The sequence below is a fragment of the Atractosteus spatula genome, chromosome 26, assembly GCF_055471065.1.
Source record: "Atractosteus spatula isolate fAtrSpa1 chromosome 26, fAtrSpa1.hap1, whole genome shotgun sequence".
Taxonomy (NCBI): Eukaryota; Metazoa; Chordata; class Actinopteri; order Semionotiformes; family Lepisosteidae; genus Atractosteus; species Atractosteus spatula.
The window spans coordinates 8,611,989-8,639,523 of NC_142731.1; the positions used below are offsets into that span (position 1 = coordinate 8,611,989).

A 27,535-nucleotide genomic window follows, 5' to 3' on the forward strand; every position below is an offset into this window, starting at 1 on the left:
TCCTTGGAGTTACAAGGTGTAAGTTGTAAAATGCATAGTTTCATAAAATCCCCATGAACAGACTCTTGTCTGCACCTGGATAATCTGCGGTCTATATTAATGTATTCACCATGGTTCAAAACAGCTAGCTTGCTCCTGGACTTCAAAAGTTAGCTTGCTTCAAAATACACAGCCATCATCGCTTCAGAACGTACCTATTTAGGGAGGGCACATCGATGACCTTTCCAGTGTTTTGTTACTACACTTGTAGCTTTTTAACTGGATATATTGTATACTGTAGAAAGTTCTCAAAAAAGCCTGCACACATTTTAGGGTGAAACACAGTGCTTGAAGCCCAATTTAGCTGTAGAAAATTAACCAATAAGATGTTTATTTGTCATTGTTGAGTTTAAGTGACAAGTTCCAACCACAGGAGAAGCCTATCACAGCCACGTATCTAGGGTGCCTGCAGTTTCTGCTAGTAATTCAGCTGTTTGACGGAAATCCCCTCAGATAAGTTCCGCGAATGGTCTTATACCACTGAGAGCTGACTGTAAATTTCCAAGACAGAAGGCTCAAGACATCGAAGCCAAGCGGCGCGGCTCTGAAGATGGTGAGGGGGTGTAAGGGTTATCGATCGCAGGGCGGGCACCTCCTCTGTGCCGCAGGACCCCTGCTCTTTGCAGCTCTTCTCTACACAACCTCCGGCATAAACATTGACCTCAAGACCCCATCTATCTACACCGGGCCAGAGGGGAGCTATTTTGGGTTTTCGGTGGATTTTTATCAGAAAAGTAACAACTTGTGAGTGCCACCTCTTTTTTCATATGGAACATTAAGATGCTTGGGATGGGATGTGCCAGGTTGTATGGTAAAAGCTACTTTTCATTTTTAAAGGTTAATTCAGCGTTTCTCTTCGAGCTGCGTTTCTTCATTTGTGCTTTAAAATGAGAGCCTGTGATAGAAATGCACGAACAGGACAGAGTTTGCAAAGGCACTTGCTAGCAGGCAGATTAGAAAGAAAATTTGTCCTGTTGTGCTGTCCTGTTCGGCGCATAAAACTGAAGTGAAGGAGCTCAGGAAATACGTTTTAATGAGTCCTAAAAATTCCCTCATCGATCACTCGGCAAATACAGTGCAATAGAAGAGTTCAACTCAAGAGCAGGTGCTTGGGTTGGTTGCTGCAATCAAAATCTCATCCGATTTTGGACTTTTTCAGGGATCACAAGATGATGGTTTTAATATTTCAGCCGTTTTGTTCCTACTGTATATGTTTCATTTACTATGCAAAGGAAAAGCCTGTGAATCCCCAATACAATAATGGGAGTTAGAATTTCTTAACACGATCCCCTTGTCTAATTGAAACTGGTCTTTTCTTAAATAACCAAAAGGGTTTATATTTACAGATTCAGTGGGTTTATTTTTGGAAAGGCAATGGTGTGTGAGTGAAAAAAATGAATAATAAACAGTGTATGTGAAATACGTTAACCCCTAGTTGAAGTCACTGTCGCTCAGGGAGGTGCCAACTCTCAGGCCGCAGTGTGTCATATATGTCTCATTCTAGAATACCGTCTCCTTTCTAATGCCCATAGCTACAGACAGGTGAATAAATAACTACAGGTTATATTAAAATGTGGTATTTTAAAAGTTAATATGGTCCGCCTCTCCGAATGCTATAATTTTGTCCAGGTTTTTCAAGTGCGGTCTGTGCAAAGAAAGAAGACCACCATTAGTGAAACTGTATAACCATCCTAACAAAATTAATCTACAGTATGTGTGCTCCCTTGGGCTCACCAGTGTCATCATATGAAGAAAATGTCATCTCTCTCACAACATACACCATTATAGAATGCACATGCACTCACCTTAAAAGCATCCTCCATGTTACAGACATTTACAAGGGTTCCTCAGAAATCCATTTTGTAGCCATGAAAAAGAATGCCTTGAGGTCTCTGATGCAGGTATGTTTTTATTCTGTTGCTGTTGTTTTCATGAGGTGGTTGTTTTGTATGTAATCTCACTCTTGTTTTTGATTGCCTGCAGGACAGCCCCCTCTCCCCCCTTCCCTGCTGCAAGTCTGTTTTGGGTCAGTGGGTCTCTGTTACCTGTTAACGTGGGTTTTTAACCCACTCCAATAAACAAAAGCACGCTGTTTCAGTTCTGATTCACTGAAATCGGTATCAGCTGGCTCAGGAGCAGTATTTGAGCTGACCCACATGTTTTCCAAGACCAAAGAGGTGCTCTACTGGAGCAGACGCTTCTGGGAGAGTTTCGAGGTTTGAAAACCTGAGCTCTCGTTCTCTATCTCTCTCCGTTTCTTCCTACGGCAGAGTTCACGTGGTCGTTGGGGCTCCCAAGGCCAACACAAGCCAGCCTGGCGTGACAGAGGGTGGTTCAGTGTTCCTTTGCTCCTGGCCACCACAGGGAGGAACATGTGATGTTTTGCCTTTTGACACGAAAGGTAATGTGGTAAAAGTCTTCAGCACGAATGTACTGTCACGCAGCTGAATCGTGACTTCGGCTACAAAACTTCTAATGTCTCGACTGATTGCTTTTCACTTTTATAGACTTTTTTTTTACTTTTATTATTATTTTTTAGTTGACTTTTTTTTTTCCTTGTTGAGCTGTGGAACAAAGAACCTCTTGACACACTTATTCTATAAATAAAACTACAGTGCAGCTGGTGCCCCAGTAGCTCAGCCAGTGAAGGCTTTGGCTCAGAGCTCTGTAACCCAGCGGCTGCAGGTTCAAGCTGGGGGCGGGTCACGAGCAGCAGTGTACAACTAGAAGAGGATTGTTGGGGTAGTGGCGGGGGGGGTTAGAGTTGGGATTAGTTGAGCAGGGATCTCTTTAAACAAAAATGCCCCTGTGACTTCCTGGGTGCTTGTGGTGTATCAGGAGACTTGCTGCTCCTCCAATTGGCTTTGACCCTCCTGTGAGGCAGTGTGGTGCTCACAGTCTGTCACATGACCGATGACTCATTCTGTGGGTGTGTCAGAGGAGCATGCCTGCCCCTCCTCATCCTCCCAGCACAGTACAGTCATCAGTGCAAAAAAATAAAAACAAATGTAGTTAAATGGGTGTGGTAGGAAGTTAAGAGTTGAATGTTTTTACTGTAATAAAATGCTGGATTCATCCTTAAATTGGTTAGTGTTTTGAACTGCAAAATATCCAGGAAATGTAGTTTCCTAAGATTTTCATAAGATTTTGGGCTTGAAAATGTTCATGGAAGCAGTGCAGGAATTTCTAAGCATTGCTGTCTAGCTCCATAGTAAACTCAAACTGCAGCCCGAGTGAAGAATTTCCCACCAAGCTGTTTTTATTCCTCAACAGGTGATGGAACTTACAAATTTGGGCATCTGACTTTAACAGAGCATAAATCCCACCAGTGGTTTGGAGCAAGTGTGCGATCCAAACAAGATCTCATTGCGGTAAGTAGGCTCCAAAATGTTACTTGGATAGCTGGGTAGATTCAAACAGCAGGAAAACCGTTTTAATATTGTTATCATTACACGAGACGCATTTTCTTTGATGTCATGTGCTTCCCTTGATAATCTTTGGTTTCCAGATTTCTCCTTGAAATTCCCCTTCTCTCTCCTGGGCGGATCTGCAGCTGTGGCTAGGGAGTTTAAACCGTGGTGACGAATTGTGTTTTCTCTCCACGGCGGCCACCGTGCCAGCCACAGACGCAGCGTGAAGATGTCCAGCAGCAGCGAACACGATTTTACTCACCAGGGGCAACACTGACCGGCCCAGCACGGGATTTCTAAAAGCCTTCTGGCAGCCATCTTGCTGTGCAGGGACTCCTCACATGTCCTGTGAGCCTTCCTCCGTACTCTCTCCGGCAGGCTTGTGCTCCGCTCTACGAATGGAACGTCGAGGATCTGGGCGACACTTCAGGAAAAACGCCAGTGGGGATTTGCCAGATCCTGGATATGAAGTCCAACACGTGGGCGGACTACTCGCCCTGCAGGAAGACCAACACAGAAACGTTCTACAAGAGCAACGGATACCGTAAGCAGCACAAGCTCCCTTAATCTTCCCAGACCTCTCTGCTGTGGAAAAAATAAGATAAAGATCAGATCACTTTATTAGCCATAAACAATTTCTTGCATTAGGAATTTGTATTTTTCGCAGACCCCAGCTTGCTCTCCATGAGACACACAGACAGGGAGAGAAGCTTGGGGTCAGAGCGCAGGGTCAGCCATTTATACGGCACCCCTGGAGCAGTTGGGGTTAAGGGCCTTGCTCAGGGGCCCAACAGAGTAGGATTTCTCTGCCGGCCGCAGGATTCGAACCAGCAATCTTCCAGCCACAGGCGCAGATCCTGAGCCACAGAGCCACTCTGGTGAATCCCGAGAAATGTCACTGACACTTGACCACTGAATCTGGACTTCTGGTCTCCAGAGAGATACAGCTGCTGTACTCATGAGCAAGAAACGTCGCCCGCATTTGTTCCAGCTGTATTTTATTTTGGATAAAAGTGTCCGTTACATTTACACCACCACAATTCGTTTATACCACCATGAAAAACAGAATGTTCCTTCTCTGACCATGCATCCTATATGCTTATCATTAGAAATGAAAATGAGCCTGTTTTTCTATTGTTTTTTTTCCTGTGCCTGAGGATTTTGGGGTGTTCCTTGTTTTTGGGGAGGGAATGTGGGGGGGGGGGGAGGAGGGGAAGTAAGGGAGATAAATAGGTTCATTTTTTAATCTTATGGTACATTTTTCTCACCAACAAATGGACAGAAAACGATCAAAGAAAATGACATGAATCATTGACCGTGCTTTATTTTCAGGTGGAGACCGCCGATACTGTGAAGCTGGGTTTAGCTCTGATATTACACAGGTATCACTTCTATATTTGTTCATTATGATTATACAGCACTGTTAGACAGCAGTCGGGAGATGCATGCTGAAAACTGACTTCCATCAAAAACTTAATTTGACTTTTTAAGTTTTTAAGTGCATGGAATACATGTCAAAAATGACTGAAAACCGGAGGAATTCTCTTGCTCTCTATAAGAATTTAATTTTTTTTCAGGATGGAAAGATTTTACTGGGGGCCCCTGGGGGCTATTTCTTTCAAGGTACGTATGACACGCTGCAGCTACTGAGTGGCCAGTGGTTTCCATCTCCTGCCTGCAGGGCTCAGCAAGTGACCGGTCAGGTCACAGGGTCATCTCCGTGGTTACCATGGGAGCACGACTGGGAGCGTGTTGCATCTGCCAAACGTGCTGACACTGCTGAGGGGAGGTTCCCATGTCTTGTAAAGTAGTCCTGCCGGGTTCGGGACTCTTCCAGGGAGATCCTACCACGACTGTGGAAATTGTACTTTTAACCTCTTTACTTAATTGACCGTTAAGGCTTAATTAACAGGTTGAGGCATTGCAGTAGAACTATTAAGGTGTTTTTTTTTCTTATTCAGTGTAAAATGTGTTTTGAATGATTTATTGTGAAAGCGTATAGCTTAATTGAATTTTCCACTTGTCTGGTGTTAATTAATAGCCTATGGGTCCCTATTTAAAAATGGGAAACAGTGCAGAGTGAAACAAGAACAGGTATGGAGTTAAGTAATGGAAGATATAAACCTTGAACAGCAGCCAGACCAAATAATAAACGGCCAAAATGGGCTCCCTAAGTGCCGGTATCAGTTAGGAAAGATGTATTAATTAACGAGTTAGAGTTAATTTCCTTTAATTCTGGAGTAATTTTAAAAACCACTTATGAGAGCAAAGACATCCTTCACTCACGATCAATGCAAGTTCTCGCCCTCCTCCCTAGCGCCTTTATCGTGTGACGTGAGCGCCCTCTGCTGTTACAATTCCAGCAATGCACTTAACGTGACGGGGTGTGTGTAGGACAGCGCGATCTCCTACACCGAATTCTGTATGTAAACTATTTAAAGCGCAGTCATGTTTACAAGGTGCAAAACTGAACTTTCTTTCTTTGCTTGAAAAATGAATAGGATTTATGTGAGGGGGCGAAAACAGCAAATTGCGCCTCATGTTCAAAGACTTCAAACTGTCCGGTGGATTAAAAATAAAAATTGGCAATTCCTTCCCTTTCACGAAAGGCCAGATCATTGCTGCCAACATGTCGGAGATCTTCAGAGTCTTCTCACCTCAAAATCCGATCCGCACCATGAGTACAGAGACTCTCTCCGTGGAATACCGTGAAAGCGAATACGATGAGTACTACGGTAAGGTTCGGTTTGTAGGGCTGCCAGAAGTCAAGGTGGACCACTACACCTGTGATGGGGATGTCTGTGCTTGCTTACAGAAGCATGAGCGGGGAGGGAGGGGGGTTGTACAGTTCTGTCCCTCCATCCATTTTCTAAACACTTGATCTAAAACGAGGTTACGGCAGAGCCCATAGCTGTCCCAGCAAGCAGTGGGTGCAGGACAGGGTGTACATCCTGGATGAGACGCCAGTCCATTGTAGGGCACACACTGCCACCAGGGCCGGTTTTCTTACAAGCCTATTAAAGTATATCTTTGGACTGTGGGATTCCTGCCACTGGAGCATCGGGAGCGAACACCTGCGATCATGGGGAGAACATCTTATAATTATTGATAATAATTCCTTACGCTCCTATAGCACTTTTCTGGACACTCCACTCAAAGCGCTCTACAGGTAATGGGGATCCCCTCCACCACCGCCAGTGTGTAGCCCCCACCTGGATGATGCCTTGGCAGCCATAGTGCACCAGTACACTCCCCACACACCAGCTCTCAGTGGGGAGGAGAGCAGAGTGATGAAGCCAGTTCAGAGTCGGGGATTATTAGGAGGCCATGATGGAAGTTCAGATGGAAATTTGGCCAGGATACTGGGGTAACACCCCTACTCTTTTCAAGAAACACTCTGGGATTTTTAATGACCACAGAGAGTCGGGACCTTGGTTTTACGTCTCATACATAGGACGGCACCTTTTTAGAGTATAGTGTCCCCATTTCTATACTGAGCCATTAGGACCCACACAGACTGCAGGTTAAGGGCCCCTTAGCTTTCCCAGGAGGTCTCTCATGCAGGTACCAGCCAGGCTCACACCTGCTGAGCTCCAGTGGGCTGCCAGCTGTGAGTTGCAGGGTGATATGGCTGCTGGCGTACAAACTCCATGCAGTATAGTTCTGTCATTGATTTGCAAATGTAGTTGGAGATACACCTGTCTCATTCAGTAGGAGCCCTTTACTACACAAGACCCTTTTCTGAGCAGGACCCCCAGGGGCTTGTGTATTCGATAAGCACAAACAGCCATGTTGTTGATTGTTGGCGAAGTAGTGCCCGGGTTAGTAGGACATTTCTTTTTCTAAATCCCTTCTTCCCTCTTTTCCAAGGCTACTCCATGGCAGTAGGAGAATTCACAGGGGACTCAACGCCAGGTAAGCTCCTGAAGTCCATTTTACAGTTACACGTACATGTCCTGGGTTTCTGGATATGCATTTGGTGACATTACATTCCACACTCAAGATCTCCCAGCAGGAGGAATAGCAAAGCATTACTTGCCACACAAAAATCTGAATTTCTCAAGTGATCGTTAGCTTATTTTTTTTTAAAAAGCAGGTAGAGAGAACACACAATTAAACTCCTCGTTATCCTAGGGAGGTCAAACTGGAGTTCATGTCATCCAAGCCCATTTTTATTCCCTTTTGTTTCATTTCTGGACACTCTATAATGTTGGTTTTCCATTGCAGATTATGTAGTGGGCGTTCCAAATGACAGACACACAGCTGGTTCTGTAAGTCTTTTCTTTCTGTGACAAACACAGTCCCTTCTTTTTTGTCCATTAATTTGTCTTTCTGCGTACTGAGTGGCTGTAAAGGGCTGTGTCTGTGGTGCTTTGTAAGTGTCTTCACTCCTTCGGCTTCAGACCTCTTTAATGGGGACATACAGATCCAGCCATTTAAAATGAGCATTAGTTCAGGAGGGTCGTTGTTCAGGAAGGACACTGTGGACATACAGCCTCATACCAAAACATACCATGTTTACAAAGAAATTGGACTATGGTAATTATTTGAGCTATATGAAAATAAATAAATCCTTAAATATCATTATTAATTTCTTTATATATGCGATTCCATATTATATTCCCTATTAATCAAATTCTTAAAATAATGCTTGTTTTACTGTGATAAGGAGCGCAAGTATTCATAGAAAAGGTTATAACATTATGACTTTTTAAAAAGTATATAAACTTAATATAGTCAGAAGGAGCATATAAAAACTTTTCCAAAATAACCACAGTAAGTAAGACTTTGATGTTTAAAATATTTATGAAGAAAGTGGAATACTGGTGTGTATTTTTTATTTAAACTACCAATACCAGCCATATACAGCTTACACAATGTTTATAGTCCTAAATTAATATAATTATGATGTTCAGAGATGTTATGCTCCTGTTAGTTTTGTGCTCAGCTACCAAAATTTCCCTTTAGTTGTAAAATTCCGTATTAAGCGGATTTAAACATGCACGGTAAAGAGAATAAATGAAGCAATCGTTTCACTAACAACAAATGCACCGCGAGTGTCGCCTGTTGGTCATTTTGGCCAGCCAGTCACATACCGCAGTATAAAGCGCTAAGCTGCAGATATATTCACGCAGTACGGGGTTTTACCATGCATTTTGAATGGCTGCATCTGTATCTGGCCACCTGTAAAGGAGAATCTTACTTTTTTGTATGATGTCCTTCCAGGTGAAAATCTACAATGGAATGTCATCTTACATTTTGCATATAATCCACACTTTCCACGGCACCCAGGTAAAAACTGATTATCAATTACAAATCGTGCCTTGGTCTTATGAAAATCTCTTTTTTAAGCTACTGTTTTCTGATGTCGTCGTCTTTGACCGGCAGAATATTCTACTAAAGCAACAGTATCCTTCTGCAGAAATCTGAAGGTTTTTTTGTGTAACTTTCCCACAACCTCCAATCTGTGTTTGCAATAGCTCTATTTCCCTTTCATTATTCTGATCACTACTGTATATATGTGTTACTGATCTGTACAATTTGAAGTTTGTGCGATTCTGGTGCACAAGTAATCATTGAGAGAAAAAAAATCTTCATTATTCTTTCTTTAGGTAGCGTCCTTCTTTGGTCATAGTGTGGCTGTGACTGACATTAACAATGATGGGTAAGGCTATTAGATCTTTCTATACATTTACAGGTCACATCAAGCCCCAGTCTTTGAAATTGATGCCAACTTTACATGTACGTCTGCATACTGTATATGGAAAGATATTCCATTATTCATTTCTTTCGGATAAAGGAATTATAATATGGGCACAGGACACTGTAATGTGCCAGTTCTTCTTGGTTTAAACCCTTTGTATTGAAGTCTGGCAGGAAGAATGGGTGAAGAGTGTGCCCTCTGCTGGTAAGAGGTGATGGTGCAAGTAATGCGCTAACACGCATGAAGACTGGTGTGCTTTTTGGAGTGACCTGGCCATTCTGTGAGACAATAATGTCTTGCTGAAGCTCTGCTAAACTGCGATAAAATCCACATTCCCCAGATTCATGAATAGCCCATTCTCTCCCTCCTCCAAGCACCCAGCAAATCTGCTGTTATGCTAGAGTGCTTTTGCACCTGAAACAGCTTGCTGTTAACATCTACAGATGTTGCCTATTGTGTGTACATTGTAACTCCGAAGTCTCTCTTATTTTTTTATATGCATGTTCATTTGTTACTCATACCTTTACTACATTGTGCTTGAAAAAGTACCCTTGACAGCACCCCTGCAGCCCTTCAGCAATCCTGCGCTATTTCAGACGACAGCGACATCGCCACCTTCTCTCTCCCAGGCTTGAACTACTGTACTGGATGAAATGGCTCTCCTCTCCTCCAGTACCTGAGAATCTCCTTGGGAACCGCAGGGACGAAAAGCTCGACCCTTCTGCCCCGGAGATCTGATCTAGGATCTAGGACAGAAGTTTAAAAGGGCGCAGTTGTGACCCCTGTGCCCCTGCTTGCCGTAGGAGAGACGACGTCTTGATCGGGGCGCCTCTCTTCATGGAGCACCAGTCAGACAAGAAGCTGCACGAGGTCGGCCAGGTGTCCCTGTTCCTGCAGCGGCAGCTCGGCGCTTTCTCCGAGAAGCCCACCCAGAGGCTGACGGGCGGGGCTGTGTACGGCCGGTTTGGGAACTCCATCGCCCCCCTGGGAGATATCGATCAGGATGGCTTTAACGGTGAGAGCCCAGGTTTTTGTAGCTGTTGTGCTTGTAGGCCCCGGCTCTTCCATGTGCTAAACCTGAACAGCGGAACGTAAGCAATCACAGAAGAGGGGGCACCCAGGGGGGCTCTGTCAGCAAGGGCGCTCCCGCCTCGAAGAGTGCAGGTTGAATTAGGGCGTCACGAACGCAAGACTGTCACCGGGATTCTGGTAGATTCTGGTTCCCTTCAGAGTAGGGCTTGGATTTAGTCATCCGGGTCTCTCCCGGCTGTCCATGTTGGGTGTGTGTGTATAATAAAAAATGGTGTCTCCAAGTTTAAAACAAAAACTATGCACCTCACTTCTGTTTTGCAAGGTTCAGACTGCTGCTTCTCTGTCTCCTCTGAGCTCTTTACAGTGGTCCAGCTCTTTACAGTGGTCAGGCTCCTTGCAGTGGTCAGGCTCCTTGCAGTGGTACAGCTCTTTGCAGTGGTCAGGCTCCTTGCAGTGGTACAGCTCTTTGCAGTGGTCAGGCTCCTTGCAGTGGTACAGCTCTTTGCAGTGGTCAGGCTCCTTGCAGTGGTCAGGCTCCTTGCAGTGGTCCAGCTCTTTACAGTGGTCCAGCTCTTTGCAGTGGTCAGGCTCCTTGCAGTGGTCAGGCTCCTTGCAGTGGTCAGGCTCTTTACAGTGGTACAGCTCTTTGCAGTGGTCAGGCTCCTTGCAGTGGTCAGGCTCCTTGCAGTGGTCAGGCTCTTTGCAGTGGTCAGGCTCCTTGCAGTGGTCAAGCTCTTTGCAGTGGTCAGGCTCCTTGCAGTGGTCAGGCTCCTTGCAGTGGTCAAGCTCTTTGCAGTGGTCAGGCTCTTTGCAGTGGTCAGGCTCCTTGCAGTGGTACAGCTCTTTGCAGTGGTCAGGCTCTTTGCAGTGGTCAGGCTCTTTGCAGTGGTCAGGCTCCTTGCAGTGGTCAGGCTCTTTGCAGTGGTCTGGCTCTTTGCAGTGGTCAGGCTCCTTGCAGTGGTCAAGCTCTTTGCAGTGGTCAGGCTCCTTGCAGTGGTCAGGCTCTTTGCAGTGGTCAGGCTCCTTGCAGTGGTCAGGCTCCTTGCAGTGGTACAGCTCTTTGCAGTGGTCAGGCTCCTTGCAGTGGTCAGGCTCCTTGCAGTGGTCAGGCTCCTTGCAGTGGTCAAGCTCTTTGCAGTGGTCAGGCTCCTTGCAGTGGTCAGGCTCTTTGCAGTGGTCAGGCTCCTTGCAGTGGTCAGGCTCCTTGCAGTGGTACAGCTCTTTGCAGTGGTCAGGCTCTTTGCAGTGGTCAGGCTCTTTGCAGTGGTCAGGCTCCTTGCAGTGGTCAGGCTCTTTGCAGTGGTCTGGCTCTTTGCAGTGGTCAGGCTCCTTGCAGTGGTCAAGCTCTTTGCAGTGGTCAGGCTCCTTGCAGTGGTACAGCTCTTTGCAGTGGTCAGGCTCCTTGCAGTGGTCAGGCTCCTTGCAGTGGTCAGGCTCTTTGCAGTGGTCAGGCTCTTTGCAGTGGTCCAGCTCCAAGGTGCATTGGCTTACTGTTCCAACAAAGCATTTCTCAGAGCATCCATGTGATCTGGCTCTGCTCTTCTGCAGCGCTGAGCAGGTATTTATCATTTTTGCCTTTTATCCTGCTGTTCTGTTTTAGATATAGCTGTGGGGGCCCCCTTTTCTGCAGGAGAGGGGCGTGTGTTTATCTTCATGGGTCAGAGTGACGGACTGAGGGCGCAGTACGCTCAGCTGCTCGAGAGCCCGTTCCCCTCACATGCTTTGCCTGCAGCATTTGGGTTTGCTCTGAGGGGAGGAACTGACATCGATGACAACGGCTACCCAGGTGGGAACGACTTCCAGTCTCACTCGTGTCGCTAATGTGAACCCGAGACATATCCAGACATTTTTGTGCAGGCTTTGCTGAGTAAGTCAGTTAAAAAGCGCCAAGTACGGTTATTGCCTTATCCAAAATTATTGTGGAATAATTTGGTGGATTATTTCTCACTAATCAAAGTATTAATCTGCAGAAGAAGAAATACTTCTTCCCATCAGATCGGAATTAGGGATGACCATTTGAAAGGGTTTTATAGACAAGTAAATGCTGTTTACGTAATTCAACAATTCCGCCAATGATTTCAGGTTCAAATACACAGAAGGTCAAACCAAAAGCCCAGGTCTGAAAAACTCTAACTGACAAGTTAGATAAATAATACTGCGTTCTTATGGGATTGTAGGGGCCTTCTGTGACACAACTTGTCTTTTTACAGTGTAGAGGTTTGTTTTTGTGAAGATCGCTCATTTTCCCTGGGGTACAAAAACAAAGTTCAATTTCTCATTTTAGAACGGTGACCAGGAGTTCAGAGACATAAATTGTTCCCAGTGTCCGTAACACACAGTCCTTAAACAGAGCATGAAAAAGAAGTGCAGTGACATAGATTCATGGTCAGCCCACGCAGTTACCACAATCAGTCATGTAAATGCACAAGCAATCACTATCAGTATGAGAAGAGCTCGATTTAAATGCAGGGCTACTTTGTCTTACAGACCTCGTTGTTGGAGCGTGGGGTGCTGGCAGAGTTGCTGTGTACAGGTAGGAACACAAGCAACAACATGAAAATGTCTTGAATTCCTTCTTGGTGTGACATGCCTTCACACTCCTCAGAATACGACCTAGAATTCCTCTTGTTGGAAATCTGAAAGCGACTGGCAAGGTGGTCTAAGAGATTGAGAGAAGGAGCTCTGATATTTAAGAAGGAGAGTTTTCATCCTGCTCAAACTGTGTGCCCTGCTGTGGTCTTCTCCTTCATAGATCCCTGGCAGTCATTAGGGCCAAAGCCACCCTGTCCCTCAGCCCCAGCGTCCTCAATCCTGAAGAAAAGATATGCCATCTTCCAAAGACCAGCATGTCTGTGTCCTGGTAAGAAAGAAAAAGATCATACTCCCTCCCTCTTGAACCTGCCTTACAGTGTTTTATTTCCCCCAAATTACAGATTATTGCACTTGGATTTTTATTTAAAGCACTTTCAGGGGGTTGCACCTGAAGGTTCTGTATAAAATAGTTTATTATTTTAAAAAATGCAGGCCAATTGCACATGAAGGAGATCCCAATCAATAGTGCTATTTAAGAAGCTCTTCCTTCTCCTGAGCTCGAAATGCCTCATTTGTATTACTTATGAATCTTCCAACACTATTGTTAAAACCTATGTGCATGAAATCAAGAGCTGATTCTCTCTTTTTTGTATTTCAGTTTTAACATCAGGATGTGTGTAAGTGTGTCAGGGAAAAACATACCAGAACAGATAGGTAATTGCAATTTCTGTTTTTAAAACAAGTAATCTCCAACTCTGAATTTGTACTCAATTTGTGCGTTTAGTTGAAGCAATTTAAGGATTCCACTCAGTATTGCAATCCTTGTGAGTTTTGCAATCTGAAGCACAGTGCAATTTTAAACATTTTCTAAATGCTTTTTATTTTCAGACCTGGACACGGAGATCAATTTGGACCGAATGAAACAGAGATTGCACAGAAGGACTCTGTTCCTGGACTCTAACCAGCCACAGGATCGATTTAATATGTCTATAGAGAGAAACACTGGGTTGATGTGCAAGACCTTTACTGCATACCTCAGGGTAGGCCTTGGCCTGTTTGCTCCTTGCCTTATCACGCCTTCTCACACACAGTACAGACCCCAGCACGATTACTGGTGTTCGCAACACAAGCACGATCTGCTGGAAAACCTCCGGGTCTCTAAAGGCACTTGGGGATTTTCACCTGGGAAAGGCCTGGCATCGCACTGTGGCAAATGAGCTCCCATGTGGAGAACTATGATGGGACCATGTGAGTGGACGTGTGAATTCAGCAGTAACACATGCTTAATTATGAGCCACCAACACTGTGTGAAACACCTCCTTTGTTGGGTCCCTGTGCTTTGGGGGGGCACAACTCTGCAATATTAATTGGGGCAACCTTGTTGTGAAAGGCGCTATAAAAAAATTAATTGAATTGAATATTATACACGGCCTGAACGTTTGATTGACTGGGAAAACAAAATAAAGCATCATCGTATTTGCTCCTATATGTTAGCTTCCCCATCTCTATGTCTTTAGGACGAGTCAGAGCTGAGAGACAAGCTGAGCCCCATTTTCATCAGCCTGAATTACAGCTTCGTTGAAGACTCGCGCTCGCCAGTGGCCGTTCTGCATGGGCAGAAGGCTGCAGTCGTCCAGGTGATGAGCCGCTGTACCTGATACTTAAAGATCTAAGTCTTGATGCTGTCTGCTGGGAGCCCTTGATGGCTTGGATGTGTATTTTCCCAGTGTGCCATTATACAAGCTTGCTTTACGCAAAAATCAGTTTTGCCTTGATTTACGCAAAAATTTAACACGCTTAGGCAGAGTGGCAAGAGCACCCTAAAGCTTTGTGAGGTGTGGTATGGAAACGACAGGGAAGCACATGTGAAACTTAAATCGGATGTAGTCCCCCCCACTGCCCCCCGATCATAGCATGAAGGATAAAGTGCAAATACAATAGAGCTGTTGATTTGTGTCATACAGTATACATGATGACCCCTCAGTGCAGGTCCTGCCCGCAGAGCCTGAATTTCTTTGCTTTCAGCACAGATGCATGTTTTTGTGTGTTACAGACTCGGATTGTCCTGGACTGCGGCCCTGATAACATTTGCATTCCAGACCTGAGGCTCTCTGCTGCCATGTGAGTAGGACTTCCTTAATCTTGTTCCTTGTTCCTTGTGGTCCGTGCTGCTGCTTTAGGAAAGCTTTGCAGTCCTGGACCACATGGTCTGTGCATCCTCATTCCAGCTCAGTCACGTAATGAACTGAATGCATTGTCCAGCTCATAGCATTCTTAGATTCTGGCAACCTGCAGATGTCTCATGCCTCAGACAAGAACATTCACAGATTTCTTAATAGCCAAATCCGTGGTTCTTATTTCACGGAAGAGGGCTCTTAGCTTACCAGGAAAAGGCCTGAACTCCTGATGCTTGAGTTGACTTCTTTGCAGGCAGATGGAGCGACTTCTAATCGGAGATGACAACCCAGTGCTGCTGACCATCGGCGCAGAGAACCAGGGGGAGGGAGCCTATGAGGCAGAGCTGTACATCTGGCCCCCACCTCACACACATTACCAGGGCGTGCTAAGGCAAAGAGAGGTGCTTGCTCCTGATTCTGGTCCCCTTAATTTAGAGGATACCATCGGGGTCTGGGGTCCTATGAGAATGGACAGGACAGTACAGCCAGCCTAAGGCTGAAAAAACGTTGAACTGACCAACATCCCAGTTTGCTGTCAGTTGCATTTTACCATTTCAGTTGGCGAAATGGAATGTTGTTTGAGGAGGGAGCTGCGTCAGCATGCACAGGCTGCAAAGGAACAAGTAATAGGTTTATTCCATGCTGAAAAGAGAAGAAAAGAAACACAATGTTTCGGCTGTGGAGCCCTTTTCAGGTGACACCCACAGCCTTCTTTGCCAGCCAGTGTTTCTTTTCTCTCTTTTCAGCATGGAATAAACCTTTACTTGTTAAATTGCATATTGTTGGTCACATACCTTGTAGAGAAAGAATACCTCTCTATACAAACAATCATTTCATCATCATGATCAATCATTGTGAAATAACAGATTAACCAATTTTTTGTGTTATATAGTAATGTATCAACTTTGTTTTTCGCTGACTCACAAGTAAAAACAAATCCAGTAATAGCAATCAATGAGCTGTCTGCTCTGGATCGGCAGGGATAGCAACTTCTTTGCAATGAAAAACTAATGTCTTTTAGTTCAGGGTCCACTTGAAAGTCTTGTCCTGTCTCAAAGAGTCCCAGGAATGATCAAACCAGATGATCAACTGCCCTTCCTGTGTTCTCAAAAGCCCACATACAGGGCTGTGTATTTGTTAACCCTTCTGTGCTGTGTTGCTGGATACTGGCCATTGTGCACACCAAACAATCACAACACCTTGGATTTGTCAAAGCCTGTCTACAACTTAATGTTTCAAAGGAGAAGCTCACTTTGTTTGTGCTTGCCTATGACAGTCCAGGGACCACTTTTTCCACCTCTAAAGCATAACTGAATTGTAAATAATTGATGCTGATCAGCATGTACTGCTGTACACGCATTTTTATCTGTCTTCTAGGGTTTCAGCGGGCTGATGTGTAATCAGAAGAAGGAGAACAGGACGGTGGTGGTGATGTGCAATTTGGGGAACCCAATGAAAACAGGGGAGAAGGTAATTCAATGGCCTAGAGGATCTGGGCCATCTGAGAATACTTCATGTACTTGAGTGAACAGTGGGTCGATAGAGGGGCCTATCATGGTGCTTGTGAACTATCGAGACACTATAATAATAAGACAAGCCCTGGAACACGAAGAATCAATCTGTTTCTTTTGTGTTTTCCTCTCCAGCTGAACGCGGGTCTCTACTTCAGTGTCGGCAACTTGGAAGAGGCGGGGAGCAGCGTGTTGTTTCAATTGCAGATAAAAAGGCAGGTTCAACCCTCCTGAACTAATGTGGGGTTAAAATCAAAGATCTGATCCAGCACCAAAATGCTTGTTTCAAATTTGCTTGCTGGCATCCTTTTATTCAATAGAGGCTTCTGTTCAATGAAAACAGCATCAGGTAAGCCTATAATGCTGTTTAATATTTTTGGGGATTTAGAAAATGCTTTGTAGTTCTTTTTTAAATCAATATAAATGGTGAAAATACAGTATTTCAAGAACACATACTCATTATGTTTTTGTTCATATTTCAAGTATCCCAATGTTTGCCATGTATTAATCTGTTAATGATAAAAGCCTTACTTATTGTGGCCAAACATATGTAATAATCTGTATTTTATTAGACACATCTCTAAAGTGTTACAGAGGAAATGGAAAGCAAGGTGAGATCTTAACTTTTCTCTATTTGAACTGTCTTTCAAGCAAAAACAGTCAAAGTCCAAACAGCAACATGGTCTCTCTGAGAGTCAATGTCAGCGCAGTGGCCCATCTGGAATTACGAGGGTTTGTCTGTCTCTTTTCATTTTGCAGTACTTTGACATGTTTAAGCAAAGCAGAAAAATTAAATGAATTGTAGGATGGGGTTTTTTTTTTACATTTTTGAGATTGGATTTGTAATTCTGAAAGCAGTTATGTGTTTTGTTAAAAATAATAAACTGCTACTCTTTAAGATCAGGCTTGGTGGAGTCACTAGGCCCGTTGCCATGGAGACTATATGGAGGAAAACCATAGCATGGCAGCAACAGGCTGACAGCCCTCTCCCCAGGATCAGTTTCCTGGCACTTCACATCCCCTTGAAGACAGTATTCTTAATTTAGAAATGTTATCTGGAACTGGTGGAAGCCTGGCCTTGGAAAATAAAACTAAGAGAGGTTTAAAACATTCTCTGTTATCCACAACATTTACTGTTCCTGAATGATTTTGCGAGCTGTCATTAGTATTTTCATCTCATAATCATTAGTGCCCAGAGAGAGCACCATTTTTCACTTACAATAATTTAAAATTTTACCAGTCATTTTTGAGAAAACAACTAATTTATTAGTAAAACGACTAATTCAAGAAGGTAATAGTATTAAACATTAGCGTTTAAAGTATTTGCACATGACCTATTTGGATGTGTGGCTTTTGCTGTTTTTTTGACAAGTGGAACAGCCATAGTGTTTGCTTTTCTATGCTAATTGTGAGAAACAATATGAAACCAGGCTTTTCCCTTTTTTAAAATGGCTTCATCGTCAATTTGTGATTTCCAGGGGTTCTTCTCCAGCTGAGCAGGTCCTGCCAATAGCAAAGTGGGAGCCAAAGGAACCCCCTCAAGTTGTTGATGACATCGGACCGCTGGTGGAGCATGTGTATGAAGTATGTTTCCCGTAGTGAACACTTCTAGGAGAGAAAGAAATCTACCAAAATAAGAGGAGGCCATTTGACTGCTTTTTAATCCAAGGATTCTGTTCAGCTGTTTTTGTTGAAGGCTCCTAGGAAATCAACTTCAACCACACAACTGGACAATTTGTTTCTGACACCCACCACTCTTTGCATAATAAAACACTTCCTGATTTCAGTTCCAGTGCACCAATGGTGTGCTTTCCAATTGTGTTCTCTAGCCCTTGGTTTTCTATGTTGATTATTTTAGTTTTAACAAAGATGGGAAACATAGTGATATTTACAGTATCTGAAAGAAATATTGACCTCCTGCCCCAGGTAAGATAAAGAACCCAAGGTAGAGAAAATACAGAAAGAGGTTACATTTTAGAGGTAATTCTGTTCAAGAAACTAAGGATAACACACAGATCTGCAAACTTTATAAAATTATATGCATTGTACAATTCTGAATGTACAAAATTGTACATTGCTTAAATGGTGTAAAAATATTTGTTTTAATAACATAGTCAAGATTTGGATATAGTTAATATCTGTATCTAGACAAAGAATATATCTGGCAGTCTAATAAAGATAACTGATGTGACAGAAGATGTAAGTCGGATGTAGAAATAGGACAATAACGTTTCAATAAGAATGTGAGTATATTATTGTTGGTAACTAAATTGGTCATGAACTTTGCACAAATCGGGTTAAGGATGGCGTTCTTGTCCGAGTTGCTGCCAAAATCAGTCCTGTGCTGTCCTGTGCTGTCCTGTGTTGGACTGTGTTGGACTGTGTTGGACTGTGCTGTCCTGTGCTGTCCTGTGCTGGACTGTGCTGGACTGTGCTGGACTGTGCTGTCCTGTGCTGGACTGTGCTGTCCTGTGCTGGAGATGGGATTTAAACGGGCCCGTGCGCTGCATTAGTTCAACATTCCCAGCAATCGCTTTGCCGTCTCTTCCAGCTACACAACCTGGGCCCGAGCACAGTCAATGCCAGAGTGGAGGTGGAGTTCCCCACTCGTTACCAGGACGAGCTCCTGCTCTACGTCTTTGCCAACGCCTCCGAGGAGCACCTGACGTGCTTCTCATCCTCTCCCGAGATCGACACTCTGAAAGTGAGAACCTGCACTGCGCCACACCCTGTTTAAAACACAGACCTTTTTACCGTATCACTGTGTCATCTGTGCCGCCGGAACTCTAATTGCGGGACGTTCGGTTGTGCGTAATGATGGTACTGGTGATTGTGATGCGCTGTGTTTGGACAGGAAAGAGATCTAGTGTACAGCTGTAGGGCTCCCTCATGCTTTTGCCTTGTGTGTAGCTTGTCCACTGCTGTGCTTGCTGTGCGTGGCTTTGTGGGTCCGATCCAGATGTTGTCGGCAGCCATGCCAAATAGGTCGGCAGGTGAGATAAAGATGGTGGCCGTGTGTTCTCTCTCGCTCGCCGTGGTGGGATCTGGCTGCCGGGGAGAGGGGGACCTCAGTGGTACTGCTGGGGGAGCCTTGGATCCACAGTGCCAGCTCATCTAGAACCTGGCCCATTTACCAGACTTCTCTCTGCCTTACCGCAGTGGAAAACGACATTCCTTTCCCCTCTGGAAGCTGTTCACTCAGGCCTTAACTGAATGATATACTCATGCACAAACGTGCCTTTTAGGCCAAAATATTCATCCATGAATCATTTTAAAGTGCATGGAGGAGAAGTGCAGAAATAATTCATAAATGTGGAATTTAGGGTATTTCTCAAGATTGCTGGAAAAAGGGATTATGTTTAATACGTATTTTAATATAGTACTTTTGTCTCGTGTGTCGTTTTGCTGTAGCTGGTGAAGCCCTCTCCTCTGAATAAAACCCTGGCTGATCACCCTCATCGCATCAACAAGCGACAGGCCGAGGTTCCTGGGCCTCAGCGCAAGGACCCTGTTCATGTGGTACTCCACCGCCCAGTTCAAGAGCTCTGCTGGAGCTGGACATCGCGGGCCTGTCACTTACTCGCTACTTACTGGCTGGCCAGTCACTTACACGCTACTTACTGGTTGGCCAGTCACTTACACGCTACTTACTGACTGACCAATCTCTTACTCACTACTTACTGACTGGCCAGTCACTTTCTCACTACTTACTTGCTGGCCAGTTACTTTCTCACTACCTAGTCATTGGCCAATTAATTACTCAGTGCTTATGCACTGCCCAGTCACTTGCTTGCTTGCAATCACTGAGTCACTACTTCAGACTCAAAGGGCGTTATTGACATGACTGATGAATAACAGTGTTGTCAAAGCAGATACAATTAACACAACATTTTCAGACATTTACAGTTCAAACGATGTTATTGGACAGTTAAATCATCACATCAAACATTGCTGTCATTCTTCAGATGGGCCACAAGAGGGAGACAGCCTCCTCTAAAATTAAGGCTTACTATTTAAATTGCTGTCAGGCCTTGAACAGTATAGAAGAGTGGTTCTCCATTGAGTGCTTGTTGGTTTTTGTCCCAACTGGGCCCTTAATGGCCAGTGCTAACTGGTAGCCTGTAGCAGATTTACTTGCTGGTTTATACTTTTTTCTGCACTCAGTCCTTGGTATCCAATATACCCTGAAGTGCCTAACTGCTATCAGCTTCTGCACATAGAACTTTATGGCAGTTTCTCCTCTACTTGCTAATTAAAACTTTGCTCCCTTATCTCTGACTGAGCAGCTCCTAATAGGTGATCAATTGATGATAAACGGTTTCAGGTGATTAGGCCATCACTGGATCAGACAGTTCCAAGCCTTATTCATTGCATTCCAGCTGAATGAATTCAGTCCTGCAACTTTCTAATTAGCACAGCGTTTATACCAGTCACAAATCTCATTCCGCTTTTTGAGAGGTGCAAGCACGTTTTAAAATACGACCCCAAATAGAAAACCGACATTAATCAGCCTGCGAGTAAGACTTTGGAGCAAAAGCTGGAACAAACTGGGGTCACCCTGGTCCAGGACTGAGACTCACTGAGACAGAGGGGGGTAGGATGACTGTCTTCTCTCGCCCCTTGACAGAACTGCTCCACTGCTGTGTGCCTGACCTTCTCCTGCGAGGCCGTGGGGCTGGAGAGAGGCAGGAGTGCTGTGGTCAAGATCATGTCCAGACTCTGGGTCCAGAGCTTTCTGAAGGTGAGGAGGGGGCCTGCTGGCTGAACAGGACAGCTTGGTCATTCGAAATGTGTCCAATTAATCGTTTTCTTTTATCCTAAAGGCCAGCTGCATCCATCGACATTCATTAGTGGATTTGTCATGAATTGCAAGCACTTTACAGTGAATGCTGTAATCCTAACTGAGTTTTTTTTCTTCGAAAATATCGTACAATGTTTGTGCCAGGTCTTCTTAGCAATTTACAGTATATCCAGTATTCTCTCCAACCTCCCTCCCCTTATCAAGCACGTTCTTTGGTTAACTGCACGTATGATGATACTTCATGTTACAGTAACTATAGCATCACGGTTTCCTCTGTAGAGACCCTATGAGGACTTCTTCCTGCAGTCCGTAGCCACTTACACTGTGCACAGCATGCCGTATAAGGTCAAGCCGGAGGTGCTTCCCAGTGGATCTGCAGAGGTGAGACGAAAGGAGCCCGTGTGGAAAATGAGATTTTACTTCATGCTTTAAAAAAATGTATTGAAGTGTCTTAACATGCACGGCATAGAATCTGTTATGCTGTCATGTCTGTGATGCAGACAGCTACATTTTTTATCGAGGTGCCTGTGTCCGACCGAGTTCCTGGTTCAAATTAAATTAAATCAGAACAAGAACTAGCAAAGTAAGTCGTGTCTGTCCGTTTCGGATTATCTGGACAAGGTGTGGGATACAGTAAGCCTCTTGAACACAATGTTCTCTTGAATAGGAAAGGGAGAAATTCAGTTTCCCTTTCCTCTGTATCCCAGACTTGCTTGAAAACCGTGGAAAGGCGACAGCTCCCATGTTAGAGTGTAAGAATCCATCCCCATGGCTTGTGTCCTCGAAGCACAAAAACCAATCGACTGGTAGTCGCAGAACAGCTACAGTTCAGCAGGTGTGCCAAGAGGAATCACATAAGGACAGATTTAGCACACTAGGAAAGACCAGCCCACTATGGGTTTTTTTCCTGAAAAAAAATGAGTGGGGGTAAATTAAATATATTATTGTGCATATTAAGATCTAATAATTTAACTGAGCATTCAGGTGGAATTAAAACAAGCAAGTATACGGGTCTGCAGGACCGGGATTATTAACCTCAGTCCTACTCAGTCTAGCAGAAACAGATATCAGCAAGGGCTGCAGACTGGAGGAGGCTATCTGCACCTCCTTGCAGATTTTTGGGAGCTGGTTGCTAATTCTTCCCCAGATCTGGATCACCTGCCAGATGGACAGATGGACTGCTCTTATATTGTTCCTTCTGCATCTTAACGGGATGTGATTGTTGATAACTTTGGATAAATGTATAGAAGTGGAGGTGATGAGCCCTAAGAATGGTAGGGTGTTGAAGACCGAAATCGGGGAGGTTTGCATATAAATTAGCATCAGTCAAGTGCTGGTGTCGGGCTGATGTTGTTCCAGACGCAGACAGCGGTGGAGTGGCAAGCTTTGGAGGGGGAGAAGGAGGTGCCAGTCTGGTGGATCGTCGTGGCCATCGTCGCTGGGCTCTTCCTGCTGGCTCTGTTCAGTTTCATCTTCTGGAAGGTACTTAAAGTCGGTCCGTTGGGGGGCTTTTTGAAAGCTGTAGGGAGTGCGTGCTTGATCCAAGAACAAGACAGTGTGCATGGGTTCTGTAGTTCCTGTAGAAACATGCAGGCAGTCAGGAAGCAGTGCTGTGCTGTTCTAGGGACCACGAGTAAATTTGACTGAGGAATGGGCAGTGGGTGGGTGTTTACAGTCTAGTGTCCCCGTCACTATACTGGGGCATTAGGACCCACATGGACCACTGGGTGAGCACCCCCTGCTGGCCCCACTAACACCTCTTCCAGCAGCAACCTTAGTATTTCCCAGGAGGTCTCCCATCCAGGTACTGGCCAGGCTCAACCCTGCTGAGCTCCAGTGGGCTGCCAGCTGTGAGTTGCAGGGTGATATGGCTGCTGGCTTGATCTTGATGGTACCTGCCTGTTTTCCAGAGCAGGAACAGAACTGACTCTGCTTTGTTTTCAGCTTGGCTTTTTCAAACGGAACCGACCCCCGAAGGAAGACACACAGGAGCTCAAACCTGAGCAGTCGGAGTACGCAGAGATGCCTCAGTCTGGGCATTAAGAGGGTGCCGAGCTCCCCGACGCGTAGTTCAGTCCTCACAAGAACCAGTTAGAAGGCAGGTGAGGAGCAGGAGCACACTAATGGGATTTGATGGGCCATTGACTTTCTCAGAATTACAGTATCCAGCCACAACACAGACCGACAGCACTCTGAACAGTTATAGAATATATTAACTTGCATACAGAGCAATAAAAAGCCACATTTCACCACTCATGGGCTCTAATCATGTTTCTTCATTTTTTTCCTTTCCTTTGTGTCAAAAGTTAAAAGTTACACTTTAAAAAGATAAAAGTTCTGATGCTTTCCTGTAATACTATCACAGTGTTTAAACTCTGTAAGTCTTCATATATTACAGTTCATTCTGGTTTGCAAATACATATTGCTTCACATTGCTTTCAGTACGTTTTGATGCCGAGAATTTATAACCTTATGTGCTCTTTCACAGTTATCCTCTTGATAATGTTATCTTTAAAAATATATTTTACTTTTCTAGGTTTTCAAATATTTTAGATTTTTTTTTTAATTTTGAAGTATTTTGACGTATTGAAGTTTATCCAGTGGGCTTCTGGAGTGAAGAGTTATGTTTTCAGGTCTAACCTGTCACCTTCATAATGCTATGAATTGAATCTGCTGTCGAACACGTTGCCTGTTAAATTCTCACCTTGTGACTTTGTAGATTAGTTCAGCATTTAATTGCACTGTGATGATAGCCTTGCGTTACCAAAAGCTGTCTCCTGGTTTGTCTATTAAAGAGTAATCCTGAGTATTCAGCAGCATCAATAAGGAGTCTAAAGGTTTTGCTAGATCTACTCGAGTAGCTGTGATCAGTGCACTTCTCTGTAACGTTCAAGTCTGAATAGCCCTGATTCTTATTATACTGTATGATGTACTGTATAAATTAAATGTATTATTATTATTATTCATGTGAACTCACAATGTGTGTTAAAGTTCATATTCATGAACTCAAAGGTTAACATATAAAAATGTCTGGAATGGGGGAAATTCAAGTCACCTACTGCTTTGTTTTAAATGGTTTGAAACAAAGAACAGGAAATCGCATTGCAATTTTTTTTTCTTTTGCTTAGAGAGCCCCTTGCTAGATTGTACAAAAGACACACTTGGAAATTGTTTCCTTCAGGCAAAAATTCAACTGCACAAGGAGACGCCTTACAGAACTGGCAGTGGTTTGTTTTTTAGCCTTCACCTCCTTGGAAAGACAACTTTTTTTTTTCCCCAGACACAGCTGTGACCTGTTCACCGGTTTTAGTAGTGTCGTGGGCAGTTTGCAGCACTACCTTAACTTGACAAAAACTGAGCAGTGCTCCCAGATTCACTCGAGTCCCACGCTAGAAGTGGCTGCTTAATGAATGAATGCTGATATAAAACATGGAGCTCCTTTGTAGCCAGGATTTGAGTTGCTATGGAAGTGGTAAACTTTTGAAGAGAAGAATTCAGGGGGGATGGGGGAGTTTTCTTAGGGAATTCAGCAGTGCCTTGGCTCTGTTCCATGGCGAAGATAATGTAATTCCAACAGCTGTCCATTGTCATCTAACAGTACAGTAAGCAAGTAGGGTGCCCCTACTTTCAGAGCACAGACACAGCCTGGGTCACTGCATGCAGGCCATGTTGAACACACTCTCTCACCTTCCTGACCAGCAGAGGACAGGGGCTGTTTGTTCCTCAGACAAAGCGCAGGTCTGCTGAGATAGAGGCAGCATCCAGCACTGAGAGCAGCCAAAAGGAAAAGGATTAAAGAAAAAGTTCTGTTGGATAGATCTTTTGAAAGGCTTATCTTTAAGACCAGAAGAGGAACAAAGCCCTTCAGAGGGTTTTGTCTTGGTTTGCTGAGGTTTTTTTTTTTTTAGAATTTGCTTTGAAAGTTTTGTTTTGAAGTTTGATCAGAGGAAAAAGTGTTGAGATTGAAATGCAACTTCTTTAACGTGAACACCTTGTTTATGAAAACCTAACATGATCAAGGTTGGACCAGGTAGAATTATTTCAAGAAATAAGAATGCACAACTCCGTTTAAGCCATTATATACTACAGTTCTGGAGTTAAAACTGTGAGTGGCTGCCTCTATCTGACACCAGTTAATTCAGAAATAGTTGTGAAGTGTAGTAAACATTGTTCGTTACATTTCTGTATTTAATTACTATAGCTGGAATGCCCAGCCTTAAGGAAAAACAAATATCTGCAACCTAAGAAAATCCTTGCATCCTGTGCCCTGCAATTAACATTCTCTTCCTCCTAAAGCTCAGGTCTGTGGAAGGAAAAGAAGCTTTGTTATTTACTCTTCCAAAGGAAAGGAAATCTGTGTTTGCTTGCTGGCATTAGCCTGCTCCCATTTTCCTTCAAGAGCCATTGTGAGAGAAAATGGCACAACTAATCTTTCACGTTGGGTGTGCTTCCTGTTATTTCAGTGGTCAAAGGTAGGAGATGTGATTTTCGACTTGTCCTCGGTTTCCACTTGCACGAAATGCATCTTAAAGCTTTTTTGTGTTATTTTTGTAGCCTGTCCCCAAGCATTCCGAAGGACAGCAGGACTGGCCCTCTGAAATAGAAGGAATTAGACAGAAGGATATTTTATAGATATGTTAGGAGGAGAATGAACTTTAAACTACAAATACATGAGTTGAAAAAGGAAAGGTTTTACATGAGGTTTACAACACTAAAAACATTGTTTACGTGCTTCTGCTTAATTGAAAGAAATGGGAACTGAGAAAGATCAATTAGAACTTATCTAAAAGGCCGAAGAAGGGCTTTGGTTCGAAACCTACTGATGTTATTTTTGAGGAAAAAAATGTAAAACCCTTTTATGCAGCACAAAACATCCCTTTTTCTTTCTTGGATATCAGGCCGCAGTTAACAAAAAAAAAACGTTGCTCTTAAAAGTTTTATTTAAAATGTGTATATATATTTGAAATAAAACGTTGCGATATATACATATCTATATATTCCGTGACATGAGAAACGCTAGAAGGTAAAGTAAGTGTTTTGGGGGGGATGGGGGGGAGTCACTGATGGACTGGAGACCCGGCGGGGAAGCAGAGGGCTGGAGTGGATTTGTCGCCAGTTGCGCGTCTTTGCCGACAGAGGGCGGTCGCGCAGCCGAAATCTCCCTCTCCCCCCCCCCCCCCCCAGCATCTCCTCCCAATGCGAGGACAATGGGACTGTGGTGCTAGCGGCAGAGAGCGTGCGAGGGGAGACGGCAGACATACCGCCCGGAAAAAAAAAAGAGCCAGCAACATGGAAGAACGGCTACCTTAGCGGTGGGATAGTGATGCTGCCGTGAGAAATGCCACCCCTGCGCACCCCTCGTTTGCTCCTGCTCTTTCTTTTCCTCGGCGACTTCGGGGAGGTTTCCCCCAAATCCATACCGGACCAGGGGACGCACGGTGAGTTCCGAGGTGCATGTTTGCGAGGTTTTGTGGGGATTTTTGGTGGGGGCGGCGTGGGTTAGAGGGGTTTAATCTGACCCCTCCCATGCTAACCGAAATTGAGCCACCCGGCTGATGTACCAGCAACCCCCCCGGTGTGACGGCTCGGTTCGGTCCGGCTGCGCCTTCACGGCCGCCTCGGTCCGGGCAGCACGAAGGGGGACCAGACGCGTTTTCAGAGAGCATTGCCCCCCCCATCGGTGTTCAGTTTGGAAACAAAGGATTTTTCCACGGGACCCCCGCCCCCTCCCGGGTTCTGTATGTGAGGTTGGAGGTGGGAGGGGGCCCTGATAAAGGCGATAATACAGCCGCGGCTTTGCGTTTTCGCCGTCATTTTTGTTGTTGTGTTTTTTTTTTCCAAAGAGCGGGGAAGCGTGTCAGGCACGGATTTTCGACACCGCACCGTGAATCCGCTCCACGCAGAAAATGTCTCTCTTCGGAGCCGCCGCTTGCGATGCCCCGTCTTGTGTCTCACCCCCGGTGTTTTAAAATGACGCACGTACCGATGCGAAACGTGCGTTTGGCCTTAAAAAAATTAATCTTCCACACGATGCAAAATATGTGTTTACAAAGAATATCCTACAAACCTACAGCGGATGGATTGTAAAAGGGTTACATTTTCCCACCCCTGTTATTACTGCACGATTCCCCCCCCCCAGTAGTGCACTCGGTGTTGCTTGTTCAGGGCGCAATAAGGGGGTTATTGACATTCACGCCCACATGCAAAGCCGAGCGCGTTGAAGGCACAGCACAGGCAGGGAGATCGTGTCTGCTTGAGCTAGGAGCTAGGCCGGTTTGGCTATGGCACCGTGCCGTGGTGTCAGGTGAGCCTATAGCCTGCATTGTTTC

The 27,535-nt window shown here is 44.6% G+C and overlaps 2 protein-coding genes across 2 annotated transcripts in view; both read left to right on the plus strand.

The window, feature by feature from the left end:
• The first annotated feature begins 490 nt into the window (after positions 1-490).
• Positions 491-24,165, plus strand: itga2b (integrin, alpha 2b). The gene is made up of 30 exons (XM_088906199.1): positions 491-783; positions 2,310-2,440; positions 3,313-3,410; positions 3,828-3,993; positions 4,782-4,831; positions 5,027-5,072; positions 6,059-6,184; positions 7,320-7,364; positions 7,677-7,720; positions 8,676-8,741; positions 9,062-9,114; positions 9,957-10,168; positions 11,786-11,971; positions 12,673-12,718; positions 12,938-13,045; positions 13,376-13,431; positions 13,606-13,757; positions 14,235-14,354; positions 14,771-14,838; positions 15,148-15,295; positions 16,272-16,364; positions 16,541-16,620; positions 17,057-17,137; positions 17,884-17,989; positions 18,957-19,109; positions 19,817-19,924; positions 21,033-21,146; positions 21,486-21,587; positions 22,566-22,688; positions 23,151-24,165. The coding sequence occupies exons 1-30, from the start codon at positions 590-592 to the stop codon at positions 23,247-23,249; spliced, it is 3,174 nt and encodes a 1,057-aa protein (XP_088762325.1). The 5' UTR covers positions 491-589; the 3' UTR covers positions 23,250-24,165.
• A 2,236-nt stretch (positions 24,166-26,401) lies between these two features.
• fam171a2a (family with sequence similarity 171 member A2a) overlaps positions 26,402-27,535 on the plus strand; it is a 46,802-nt gene continuing 45,668 nt past the window's right edge. The window contains exon 1 of the mRNA XM_088905962.1: positions 26,402-26,644. Coding sequence (XP_088762088.1) covers positions 26,545-26,644 — 100 coding nt within the window. The 5' untranslated portion in view covers positions 26,402-26,544. The remainder of the gene's footprint in view (positions 26,645-27,535) is intronic.